At 37.7% G+C, this 13867-nt stretch overlaps 1 protein-coding gene and 1 pseudogene across 2 annotated transcripts in view; one reads left to right on the top strand and one right to left on the bottom strand.

The window, feature by feature from the left end:
* The window catches only part of SCAF8 (SR-related CTD associated factor 8), a gene marked incomplete at its 5' end in the record, with an annotated part of 174500 nt that overhangs the window by 129431 nt on the left and 31202 nt on the right, over positions 1–13867 (bottom strand). Inside the window, 2 exon segments of the mRNA XM_084228090.1 lie at positions 9178–9222; positions 11836–11919. Coding sequence (XP_084084216.1) covers positions 9178–9222; positions 11836–11919 — 129 coding nt within the window.
* On the top strand, positions 155–1943 carry LOC311167586 (transcription and mRNA export factor ENY2-like; annotated as a pseudogene). The gene is made up of 3 exons: positions 155–228; positions 1139–1366; positions 1854–1943. The product of its transcript is annotated as a transcription and mRNA export factor ENY2-like (transcript).

Here is a 13867-nt window from a genome sequence, read left to right as displayed (position 1 = left end):
ATCCAGAAACCCACAAAAACCTACTTCCCAAACATGCTGATTAAAATGGAATATGGACACCAAAAAATGTACAACTTTTGGGTAATATTAGGTAAATATTTCATGTAATATGCTGTCATTCATACATGGGATTAAAGAAATACTGCATTCTTGAATGGCTTTTCTTGGAAACCTGAGTAACCGGGAGAAAAGGATCCTCAATACACCTCATCTCAACATCACACACATGTATGTCTAAACGGGATTTTCACCAGAGATAATTTCATTTTATAAAAAAGCAAGATGAGTCCGCAGTTCCTTCAAGTCCTCTTAAAAACCCTTCTTAACATCCTAAGTCTAGAAAACAAATCTTTAGCACCAATTCACAAGTTATCTAATGTAAGATCCTGTTTGTTATGTGTCTGAAATATTTCATAAAAGGAAGTAATTTGGGTGTCTGGACATTAAAGTTTCAAATTTAACCTACCTAGGGGGCCTCCCTGATGGTGCAAGGGGCTAAGACACAACCTATGAAGCTATCGGCAGCCTCTGCAGCATGAGTTCAATACCCGGCCAGCTAGGGAGCTACCCACACGGCACAGCAGACCTCTCCTGCCTCACCTGCTGCTCCCCTCAGCAGTGTATTTCGGTGGATCTGCCTGTTCTGCTCCCCATGCTGTCTCTGGTGAATCCACTCACCACCCACACCTCTGACTGTACCCCAGTTCTTGTATGCATAAATAAATAAATTTTTAAAAAAATTTAACCTACCTAAATGTTCAAAAAATGTCTACTCTGATGAAAATCACTACTTTTGTAAGTCTGAATTAGTTTTCTTTCATGCTCCAAAAATAATATAACATAGTTGTCTCTTTAGCTCATGTGTCTGTCCAAGGTTTTCCTTGTATTACCCTTCATAAAATATCCACCTGGCAAGTGGATAATACAAATACTACAAATATTACATCTTATTGTGTGATAATATTATAATTCATTACAAATACACATCAGTGAAGAACAGAAAGCTTTTAAAATGTAGTTAAGAGTCTGGGCAGCCGAAGAGTGTAGTAGGTAACGGTAGGTAACTCAAGGGTCATTTCGTCATTTCATCACTGGGAAGGGATGGCCCTCGTCCACAGTGATAGTGGTTAGTTAGCAGGATAAACAAAGATGTGCGGATGGGAGCAGTGATTAACCAAAAGTTGATAGAAACTGGAAAAAGAGAACGCCTCAAAGAGTTGCTGAGAGCTAAATTAATTGAATGTGGCTGGAGCTAAATTAATTGAATGTGGCTGGAAAGATGAATTGAAAGCACACTGTTAAGAGGTTAAGTAAAGAAAAAGGACTAGAACATGTTACTGTTGATGACTTGGTGGCTGAAATTGTTGTAGAGCAACCCCGATACAAAACGGGGTGCCTGACTGTGGGTCCTCACCCGCGCGCTTAAAAGGACTTATCAATGCTCTACTGCAGGCACACGTGAAAGGTTAATAAAAGGTTTATTTACAAGGGAAGGGGAAATGAGGAAATGTACAGCTCTGGGAGAAAAGTGGGAGACAAAGTTTTAAATGAGTCCTACCCGATCCGCCGATCAGGAATCCCAAAATGGCGCTCTCAGAGTTGGCCGCCAGCCAGGAGCGGTGAAGCCAGGAGGCTAGCGATCGCAAGCCAGAGAGAGAGCAAGGCCCACGTGTTTGGTTTTTATATCCAACCTGGCTGCCCAACTCCACCCTCAGGTCCCAGCCACCCTCCCCTTGGTGGTGATGGGATTTGTTTTTCCCACTGTCCTGATGGCTTTAGTCTGGAGTGGGGGTGGAGTCCACAAAGCCTGTATGAGATTATCTCAGGACATCCTTTCCCCCTAACAAAATGACACCAAAAGGCAAAGCCTGGTACCTAACAGTGTAAAGAAAAAACTTCTATAAAGAATAAGAACATTCCTTGCGCAGCATGCCAGCCTTTAAGATTGAATTAGATTGTGTTGTTTTGCGGTTTTATTTCTGAGAGTAAAACGACATAAATTAGGAATCATTTTCCAAAATAAAATCCTTTTTTGTATAATGGTATACATTTTTCGGTAAAGATATATACATTGTATTGATTTTTTTCCCTGAAAGTGTTATTTTAATAAATATCTCATGAATGAAAAAAATTAAAATGTAGTTATAAGCAGGAAATCACTTTGTTAAAAAGTAGACGTTCTCCAATGCTACAAGCATAATTAAGTGAATAATAATTATTAACTGACATGCTGGCATTTTATTTTTCCCAAAGACAGAAAATAACCTAATGCATAATGTATTATTTTATATAAATGATCATCTTACAAGTAAGAACAGAATCTATGTTGTTGGTAAAAGCGTTAAAAACTAGTATTGAGGGCCTCCCCGTGGTGCAGCGGTTGAGCGCTGGGTTGCGAAGCTGCCCACAGCCTCTGCAGCGCCGGTTCGATCCCTGGCTGCTCCAAGGCCACTGGAGGAGGGTCCCACATGGCACGCAGACCTCTCCTGGCGGCCCGCTGCTCCCCTCAGCAGTGTACTTCGGTCCTTCTGCCTGCTCTGCTCCCCGCTCTGGCTCTGGTGAATTCTCTCACCCTCCAGCGCTTCTGACTGTACCCAGTGCTTGTATAAATAAATAAAAATAAATCTTTTTTAAAAAAAAAGTCTTTAAAAAAAAAAAACTAGTATTGAATGGTAATTAATGCAATGAATAAAGGTTTTTTTTTTAAAAAGTATATTTCTTCTTTAATTAACAAAAACTGATCACAAACTTCCAACACAGAAGAATCAAGAGTACACAATAGCATACATGGCCTTTCTGCCCACTGTGAAGATTCCAGAGCCTCAACAATACATCAGCAGTTTTTTTGTCAAGCTATAAGGGCCAGGTGAAAAAAAATTTTCCTTTTCCTATATCATCAGACATACTCAGACATATTAAGATGTGAGGTAGAATGCAGAGTAGGCATTTTTGCTACATAAACTAGCAAAAAATACTCTTGTGAGACTGTTATAATTTAATATATGATAACTTAGCTAAGTCAACAACTTGTAGAAACCTTGAGAAGAATTAAGACAAAAGAATCTAAAATGTTTCAATGTCCTCTTAAAGCTCTACGGTTATTAAAAACATAAAACTATCAAAGACTCTCCAATAGCATGAGGTCTTTTTTCACTTTGAATAATGTTTTAAAAAACGCCACAAAACTATGTCAATTAAATTTGCAGTTACACCATTTTCAACTAGTAATTTCCAATTTTCTTGTGCTGCAAAGAAATATGGGGGTAAAGGAGGGTTGAGAGGCAATTACCATACAGGGGGAGTGCACCTTGAAATACATTTGCCTGTTTTTTCAACCTAAAGTTTTCTGGGTTGTCTTAAGAGCATGGTGAGTCGGGTTTGTTTTACAATTATAAAATTTAGTTTAATAAATTCTAAAATGCATTAGAAGGTGTGTATATAGCTTATATTTCCTAAGACATTCATCTTGTATGTAAGATAGTAACTGTAACACACTAGTATTCTGAGCATTCATAAAGTCAAGGATAACATCCTGAGAGACAGTTTCACTATGCAAAGAACAAATAAACCCTATGTCCCAGAATTTATGGACAGCTAGTACTAATTTACTAAAGGTTCAACAAAGGTTTCAGATTTCCTTTCCAGCATGTAAGAAGCTGGAAGTTGTCACTTCATCTGATAAATAAATTAAGGCGATAGGGCAACCTCTTTCCAAAATTGGAGAGACCTACAGGCATACACAGAAAATCAGTTTCTTGGAGAAGAAACTTAAGCACCGACCTCCATGGGAACCTGTACAGAAGTTCCAAGCAAGGAGCTAAAAGGGTTAAAATGAAAAGTCAGACAGTAGAAGCAGCACTTGGGGCTCAATGTTCTATTACTTGGAGTGTAGTTACACACACACAAGTCTTTCCTTTACAAAACTTTTACCATACACATTTCGCCCATTTTTCTATAATGCACACATATATTTCACAATTAAAAAAAATATTCATACAAACTTAAGACTTCTTAAAACACTGGTAGAAGTTCCTCTTTTAAGGATTAACAATGACAGAGAAGCTCGAGATATATCTGAAATGCAAACTTGAATGTTGGACAAAGAATTTATCTGTAGGGGCCTCCCTGGTAGCGCAAGGGGTCAAGATGCAGCACCATGAAGCTATCTGCAGCTACTGCAGCATGCCACTGCATCCCTGTTTGATCCCCAGTCAGGGAAGTGGCCCACATGGCACAGCAGACCTCTCCTGCCTCGCCCACTGCTCCCCTCAGCAGTGTACTTCAGTAGATCCACCTGTTCTGTTCCCCACTCTGTCTCTGGTGAATCATCTCACCCCCCACACCTCTGGCCTATACCCCAGTTCTTGTATGCATAAATAAACATATCTTTGGGGGGGGGGGAATTTATTTGTAATATCCTAGGGCAGAGGAATTCTAGTAAAAGAACAAAAGGAAAGCATGAATCTGAAAACTTACTCCTTTCAAAGTATCTGTTCTTAAGCACTCAGATTTTTGTGTACCCTACACCCAAGCAGTAGGTATAGGATACCAGTTATAAAGGCTCAGACTTTTATAGGACATTCTATTTATTTGTTTGTTTGTTTATTTATTAAGACATTTTATTAGGACAGCCCAATAGTTCTGAGTGACAGAACCAAGTGGAAAGTTTCATATGGACAAAAGGAGTTGACTGATAATGTTCTAGGTATCTGGGTACAGAGCTGAGGATTTAGCCTTTGCATTTTAAACTAGTAAATAAACAACAGGGAGATAAGCAAATCATGAGGTATCTGAGTCCAAATAAAATTTGATAACATGTTGTGATCTATATGAAAGTGTGTGTGTTTAAACAAGACCTCAGAAGAGTATCTATAAAAACAGCCTTCCAAATGTTACAGGGCAGCCCTGATACAAAACGGGGTGCCTGACTGTGGGTCCTCACCCGCGCACTTAAAAGGACTTTTCAATGCTCTACTGCAGGCACACGTGAAAGGTTAATAAAATGTTTATTTACAAGGAAGGGCAAATGAGGAAATGTACAGCTCAGGGAGAAAAATGGGAGACAAAGTTTTAAATGTGTCCTACCCAATCTGCCAATCTGGAATCCCAAATGGCACTCTGAGAGGGGGCCGCGAGCCAGGAGCCTTGAAGCCAGGAGGCGAGCGATAGCGAGCCACCCCAAGGCCCACGTGTTTGGTTTTTTATACCAACCCTGGCTGCTTAACTCCACCCTCAGGTCCCAGCCACCTTCCCTTTGGTGGTGACGGGATTTGTCTTTCCCAATGTCCTGATGGCTTTGGTCTGGAGTGGGGGTGGAGTCCCCAAAGCCTGCATGGAATTAGCTCAGGACAGCCTTTCCCCCGGACACAAATGAAGTCCAACCTTTGGGGAATTATCAAGGCAAAAACATAAATGCACTAACTTTAAAGAAAGCTGTTTGGCTTCTTGAGGAAAAAAAACAAAAACAAAACAAAAACACTGTAATGTGCATAAAACTGCCAGATCAAATTCTGGAAAACCAAACTTTCATTATGTAACCCCTTCAGTGCCAACTAGTTTTTTCATATATTATTAACTGAGTAAATATTTGCCACATGAAAATGACTTATAAGTCACATTTCATGCTGTCACAGATGTAAAAATTCAGTAGAAAATTAAAAGGTAACAGGGTCTCCCTGATAGCGCAAGGGGTTAAGCACAGCGCTGTGAAGCTGTCCGGAGCCTCTGCAGCATGAGTTCAATCCCCAGCCAGGGAGCTACCCACATGGCACAGCAGATCTCCCCTGACTCGCCCACTGCTTCCCCAGCAGTGTACTTCAGTCTATCTGCCTGTTCTGTTCCCCACTCTGTCTCTGGTGAATCACCTCCCGCACCTCTGGCCTGTACCCCAGTTCTTATATGCATAAATAAATAAATCTTTAAAAAAAAATTAAAAGGTAACATAGCCAAAATCAAGGCAATAAGCAGTTCAACTGTAGGCCATTTTTAGAGCCTTGAAAGGTAATTTTTTTGCTGACCATATATCTAAGCGCAGCCATAGTGCCATACAATGCATCTGACTAAAACAATATCCAGATTGTAAATAGTTGTAAATATTGGGCTCTAGGAAAAGTCCTATCTTTTCTGTTTTCTTGCAAAAATGTGTCATTACTTCTCCCACAGCCCAATAGTTCTGAGTGACAGAACCAAGTGGAAAGTTTCATATGGACAAAAGGAGTTGACTGATAATGTTCTAGGTATCTGGGTACAGAGCTGAGGATTTATCCTTTGCATTTTAAACTAGTAAATAAACAACAGGGAGATAAGCAAATCATGAGGTATCTGAGTCCAAATGAAATTTGATAACATTATGATGAAGTTATTTAGAATGCAAATATAGCTAGTATTAACACAGTCTGTCCAAATACGCCTAAACTGCCATGTAAGAAATTTCCTAATACCTGCTCACATCTTTGGTCTTTGTGGCTGCTTGATAAAAATATGACACTATCAACACATGATTAATTTTTGGCAAAATTGATTAGGTCACCAAAGGCCAGTGCAGAGGTGAGAACATTCTTCAAGCAGTAGTCCTAACCTACCATTCATTATTATCACTATCGTATTTTCATTATCATCACCACTGCTCTATAAATCTTTCGCAGATAACATTATCAACCTGCAACCACACTTCTCCCTTCCTTACACTACTTGTTCATGGTGGGTGAAAATAAGTATACAGAACCTGAAAAACCTGCAGCATTCCAGAGGTGGGTGATACCAAGATTACAAATCTCTCATCATGAAATAAAACTTGAAAATTTCCTCAATCTCTCACTTAACTATATATAATGTAAATGACAAATGAACTTTCTCATAAGTTTGTTAAAAGATTATCTCCTACTATAAAACAATAATCCAGTAGTTTTAAAAAATGTGTTCCACAGGGCCTCCCTTGTGGCGCAAGTTGTTGAACGCAGCGCTGTGGAGCTCTCTGCAGCTTCTTCAGTGCAGGTTCGAACCCGGCCGACCCGCAAGATACCCACATGGCGTGGCAGACCTCTCCTGTCTTGCCCACTGCTCCCCTCAGCATTGAGTTTCGATCAGTCTGCCTGTTGTTCCCCACTCTGTCTCTGGTGAATCCTCTCACGCTACCTGCTCATCCGGCCTGTACCCAGGTTCTTGTATGCATGAATAAAACAAATATTAAAAAAAAAAAAGTGTTCCATGGACACAACACATCAGTTCAAGTGCTTCACTGGTTATGAGGCAGAAAACAAAGCAGGTGGACTGAGCTTCAAGCTCCCTACAACTATTGCTGTAGTTTGTATTTTGTTTGCTCCTCCTACCTACAAATGAAAGACAGGATAGAGGGGGAAAAAAGTTTTCCTTGATATTAAGAAAAATACAAAGTGGAACCTCACCAATCGAGAAATCTTTGCTTTGCAAGACGTTAAGAGAATGGAATGACAAGCTACTGAGAGGGGGATAGAATTTGGAAATCATTTATCTGACAAAGGACTTACATCTACAATATAAATTAAAGAACTCACAAAACTCAAGGTTAAAAAAAATAAGCCATTCAGTTAAGAAAAGGGCAAAGGACAAGAAAAGACATTTCACTAAAGACAGCAAATAAGCATCTCATTGGCCATTAGGGAAATGAAAAATAAAGGCACAATGAGCTATCATTAAAATCTATTAGAATAGTTAAAGTAAAAATACCAGTAAGACCAAACGATGTCAAGAATGTGGAAACGGGATCAACCATACATTGCTGGTGGGAGATGTAAGATGGTTGAGTCATCCTGGAAAAGTGTTTCAGTTTCTTATAAAACAAAACATGCACTTAGTATTCCAAAGAAATAAAAACTTACATTCATGTAAAAATCCATACACACAAATGTTCCCACCAGTTTTATTCACAGTAGTCAAAAAAAGAGGAAACAGCCCAAAAGAACTTAATGGATGAATGAATGGTTAATTGTTGGTACATCCATATCACAAATACTACTCAGAAATAAAAGGGACCTATTTGGCACATGCAACAATTTGGATGGCTCTCATGCGAAGTATATGAGCAAAACTGGCCAAAGGCGGCTTCGAACTCTAAGATTATATTTATGTAACATTCTTGAAATTGCAAAATTATAGCGAACAGAAAGATTAGTGATTGCCAGGCCTTAAGGGTGGGGAGGAGGAAAGTTGAATGTGGCTACAAAAAAAAAAAAAAAAAAAAAAGGATCCTTGAGATAATGGAACAGATCTGTATCTAATGACGGCAGTAGTTATATGAATAAATACATGTGACTAAATTGCACAGACCAGATGCATGCATGTAACACCAGTAATCTCACTTTGATTTGCTGCATCCTTCTAGCAGTCACCTCTTTTTGTTAAGAAACACAGTTCAACCTTGCTAAATCCTTAATGCCACATACCTCTGAATCCTCAATCTAGCTCTGTTTACAGTCAAGGGACATGAACACAAGCAGAATAGGAAACCTAAATTCACTGTCAGTACAGATCTGCTACTGTATCATTTTGAATTTCTAGCTCTTAAATACACCTACCAAAAACTGTGACACATTAGGGAACTGATCACAAAGAGGAAAAAGTCACTTCAGATCCTGGTTACAAAAACATTATTAAATATACACAAGACAGCTATTTTATCTCATTTTATCTTCTTCTGCTCATTTTGAAAAAATAGAGCTTCATGTTTATATAGTAACATGAAGATTAAGTATAATGTCCTAACGGATGAGGCAAAGTGAGTCAGCAGAAGATAAGTAGCTGGTAAAGCAAAATTTTATCCACATCCTATCTGAAAGGAGAGCTGCTCTCTAGGCATTTAGCTTGAAATGACATGTGAGAATTTTTTTTTAAGTTTATGAAAAGCAGTGAGTTTATCATTTCATTAAAAGTCAATCATATTGATACCACTGGATCAATAAACAGGTGCTCACTATGGTTATGCAAATTAACAAAGGCATCTAACTTAAAGCTACTCTTTTAGAATGATCTGAAATGCATTTTCATTTTATTCTTAATTAAAAATAAAAGTAATGGAATCACCTTTTAACAGTTCACCAAGACACTTTTAAACTTGGGTATTTGATTTAAAAGACAAAAACACAAGGTATGAATCTATAATTACAGTACATTTAGCACATATATAGAAAATGATATACTTACTTTCTGAATGAATTTCTCAACACTCTGTACCACATGTTTATAGAACTGAAAGAGGGAAAAGTGCAGTTGTTTAATCTATTTGATCACATTAGAATTTTCCTGCTAAACATGGGGTTTAACACTGCTTCAAAGGTCTACAAAAACAATAATTATAAACTTGGAGACAAGCATTCATGTCACTCACCTTCATAAGCAACTAGCTATGCTATTGAACTAGCAAAGAAATTTTTGAAGTAGGTATATGTTAGTATATCTAAATTATCTGTTATCTGTGTTACCTTACACACGTACAGAAGAATTCTATCAACTCTTCAAGAAAGCTCACATTCACAAATAGTTACACAGACAGCAAAACAGCTGTGATAAGCATGCAGGTAGATGTATATTCTTATTGAAGGAAAAGTAGATTTCCTTCAGTATCATTTCATCAAGTAAGTTAAACACAGGTCAATAAAAAAGAATAAACAAATGTATGCAAGAAGGCTATTTTCAACTTCATTCTCTCCTTGTGCTTCTCCTGGAAAATGGAACTGCAAGTATAAACGGGAAGATAAGAAGATGGGGTGCACCTGGTGGCACAGGGGTAAAGTCTCAGCACTATCAAGCTATTGCCAGCCATTGAGGCATGAGTTCAATCCCTGGCAAGGGAGATGACCCATATGGCACAGCAGACCTCTCCTGTCTCACCTGCTGCTCACCTCAGCAATACACTTCAGTTGACCCACCTATTCTGTTCCCCACTCTCTGGTGAATCCTCTCACCCCCCATGTCCCGCACCTCTGGCCTACACCCCAGCTCTTGTATGCATAAATAAATAAATCTTAAAAAAAAAATCAATCTAAACTTATATATGTGCTAAATGCAGGTTAAAATATAGTACTGTAAAACGGCTGGTCTGATTTCTTCAGAATATCAATGTCATGAAAAACAAAAAAGGCTGAGTGACAGCACAAACAAATGAAACTGTGCTCTAGAGTCTAAGAAAACATGGATGCAGGGTACACTTACTAAAGCCAATACCCAGACAATTAGGAAACACAATTGCTTGCCTGTGACAGGAAAAGGTCTTTGTTCTTAGACAACTCAAATTCAAGTATTTAGGGATTAAGTGCTATTATGAAGTCTGAAACAAACTTTCCAGTGATTCAGTAAAAAAAAAAAAAAAAAAAAAACTGTCCATATGCAATGCCTGATAGTAGAAATAAAAGCAAATACAGCAAATGGTTAACAATCTGTCAGTCTAAGGGGAGACTATGTTTATAATATTTTGCAACACCTCATTTTTTTCCAAAAGTTAAAACACGCAAAATAGGACAGTACATGATCAAGTTTAGACTCTGAAGTGAAATAAGCTGGACTTAATATCTAGCTGTATTTATTCTACTGCAAATGACTTCACCTCTCTTAGAACAGTATCTGAAAAATGGGAATTGTGTCAATACCTGTTATGAAGCCTTCTAACCAGGAGTATTCTGCTCAACAAGTTATGTTAAGCGCAATAATTACTGATTTTCACAGAATAAAAATATACACGCTTGCACACTCTCAGGATCAAAAAAAAAATCAGATCACATGCAGAAAGGTAGATAAAGCAAGCATGAGACTTAACATTCTATATTAAGCCTTAGCAACACCTTGAAAAATCACTTCTTTGAAGAAGTCTCTGCCTTAATTGTATTTCTCAGTCACTGTCCTTATTTTCTTTTAAATTTCCTATGTATAGATACAAAGATTTTAACTATAATGCTGTAAAATATTTACAAGTATGAAAACAAAGCTTTGGACATTAGAAAACTAATCGAGTATCTGAATTTCCTCCTAGTTGCAATTCTCTGTAAATAGGAATTCATTAAATCTAATAGCAATAACACTGTTATTTGAAGACAATTTATTTAAATAATTGGTGCTTCACTTCTTAGAGTAGGAAAACACATAACCAATATCCACAGGTTAATATCTAATTAAAAATAAACATTAATTCTCAATTTTAAGAGTTCTGAGCAGAGTCTTAGCTTTAAGGATGAAAACCTCTAAGAAAGGTATTTATAGTTGAGTTGAAAAAACTCTTTAATGTCAAGCAATTTTATGCAAAATTTTGTGCATGTCTGTATTTCTCTAGAGGCCCAAGTTTTCCCTCAGACTTTCAGAAGTATCTTTGAATCAATACAGATTCAAAGTCATTTCACCAAGGCAATGACTAGGTGATTCCTATACAGTTTAAATATGCTATGTACAAGGAGCCCCAATCATTTTCCAGAATGGCCCATTTTCAAATCTATAGTAGACTCAGTAAGGGGAAAAAAATTAACTTTTATTTATTATTTACTAATTCCTATTTCAATTTTCTTTGAAGTCAGTGTGACAAATAACAGTGTAAATCAGGTTCTTTATAATGTGAATGTATCTAAAATCTTACCTGCCTAGGAAATGGAAGAGACAATGAATGATTCAAAGTTTATGGAAGAATATTTGTTAAAATGTTAAGTGTATCCATAGGTGAGCACATTTGTAGGGGACAGCTATACAAATTTCTCACATAAGAACATGTATTAACACTATAAAGAGAAAAGAAACATATAATCCTTAAAAATTACACCTCCTCCAAAATACTGTTTCCTATTTTCTTCTGAAAACACTAGAGTAAAATTTATTACTCACCTTAATAGCTTTGATGGCTGCCTTAGTAATTTGGGTCATTTTCGCTTTAGAAATGGGTGGTTTGTAGTCATTCAGGGAATACAACTGTTAGAAAGGAAAACAAAATTTAAATACAGCAAAAGGAACTGTTTCCAATCAATTACATGAAATTACCAAACATTTCTATTTTTGATATTCACAAGGAAATCAAGGATGCTGCTTTTCTTTTAAAAATTGAGTTAAACATCATTAGCCATGCGGGAAATGAAAAGCAAAACCATATACTTTATACTTACTTGCTTAAAATTAAAAAGACAGTAAAAACATAGAGAAAATGGAAACTGTACACAGTGATAGTGGGTATGTAAAATAGTGCAGCTGCTTTGGAAAATAATTCAGCAGTTGCTCAAAAAATTAAATATAGGGCCTCCCTGATGGCACAAGGGGTTAAGCACAGCACTGTGAAGCTATCCGCAACCTCTGCGTCACAAGTTTGATCCCTGGCCAGCCAGAGAGCAACACACAAGGCGCAGCAGACCTCTCCTGCCTCGCCAGCTGCTTCCCTCAGCAGAGCTTTCAGTCCATCTGCCTGTTCTGTTACCCACTCTGTCTCTGGTGAATCCTCTCACACCCCCCCCCACACCGCTGGCCTGTACCCCACTTCTTGTACATATAAATAAATCTTTAAAAAATTATGTTCACATAAAAACTACACAAATAGTCATTGCAGCATTATTCATTAAAAATTTATGAGTGTGGAAACCACCCAAAATGTCCATCAACTGATGAATGGATAAAATGTTATCTCCACTCAATGAAATACAAGGATGAAGTACTGACACCTGCCACAATCTTTGTTGGAAAGTTTAAAAGGTCACATTTAAAAAATCACATATTATGATTCCATTGATATGAAATGTCCAGAAATGACAAATCTATTGGTGACTATCTATACCTGGGAGAGTTGGGGAGAAATAAGTGACTACCACTTTTTGGAGTGATGAAAGTATTCAAAAATTAATTGTGGTGATGGATACACAACTATATTAAAAAATTATTGCATTTTTCCTTTTAATTGTGTGGCATGTGGATTATATCTTAATATACTATCATTAGACATCAGGTGATCTACTGTTTAACCATTTCCTTCCTCCTCCAAAATAATTTTGTGTTGAAATTCCTCAGAGAAGCAAAGAATAATTCAGCTTAGAGAAAAACAAAAACAGTTTTAAAAAAAAAAAAAAAGGTCGTGAAACTAAGCAACAATAAACAAGCTGAAGTGAATGTGGATTAAACTGGCATACTCAACAATGCTAAGAATTTTAACAAAATGCTGTAAGATATTAACTGCAAGGCTGGAAACTAACATTTAGGCCATTGGAACACTGCCAAGACAACCTGAACAGACTTTAAAAGCAATTCAAACAGAGTTTGTTGGGTAATCAACTATAAATTAAGGAGTCCTCTATAACTTTTGCTCCAGTACCCGTGTACTTATACCTCATTGAAGCTACTGATTTTTATCCAGTTTGCCCCATATTTGTCTATTCTTCCTCCTCCAACCACAGACTTCACCTGGAGAACACCTAAAATGGTGTGGCATGTCTAGCTTTTCAAAAATTAATCTGCTCAGGTCACTGACTGGATATCCACCCCTTCTATCCCCTCAAAGGGTCAATGACTTCCCACCATTTGGATCAACAGAAAATCTGTATATGCCAAGGCTCTGCCTGATCCAGCTCCTGTCCACCTTTCCAGTCTCAGCTCACACTTGCTCCCCTGCCTAGCCCTCTGCGCTCCAGCCTTCTGCTCCCAGCACAAGGGTCTTTTTTAAGTTTCCTGTCACAGAATCTTTAAAATGGACTTGCCCCTTCTATTTGGAATATTATCCGCCAGGGTCCCCCACAAGAAAATGCACACTCAGCCATCTTAAACCACCAAATGAGGAAAACCCTTCCAACCTTCCCAACCAGATCAATACGCCCATTTACACTGATTATATTACCGTTCACCTTTGAAACATTCATTATACACTTTCATATTTACTTTACAA

Source organism: Talpa europaea, assembly GCF_964194135.1.
Source record: "Talpa europaea genome assembly, chromosome: 2".
Taxonomy (NCBI): Eukaryota; Metazoa; Chordata; class Mammalia; order Eulipotyphla; family Talpidae; genus Talpa; species Talpa europaea.
Note: the sequence above shows the minus strand (reverse complement) of the source record. Positions and strands in the feature narration are given on the sequence as shown.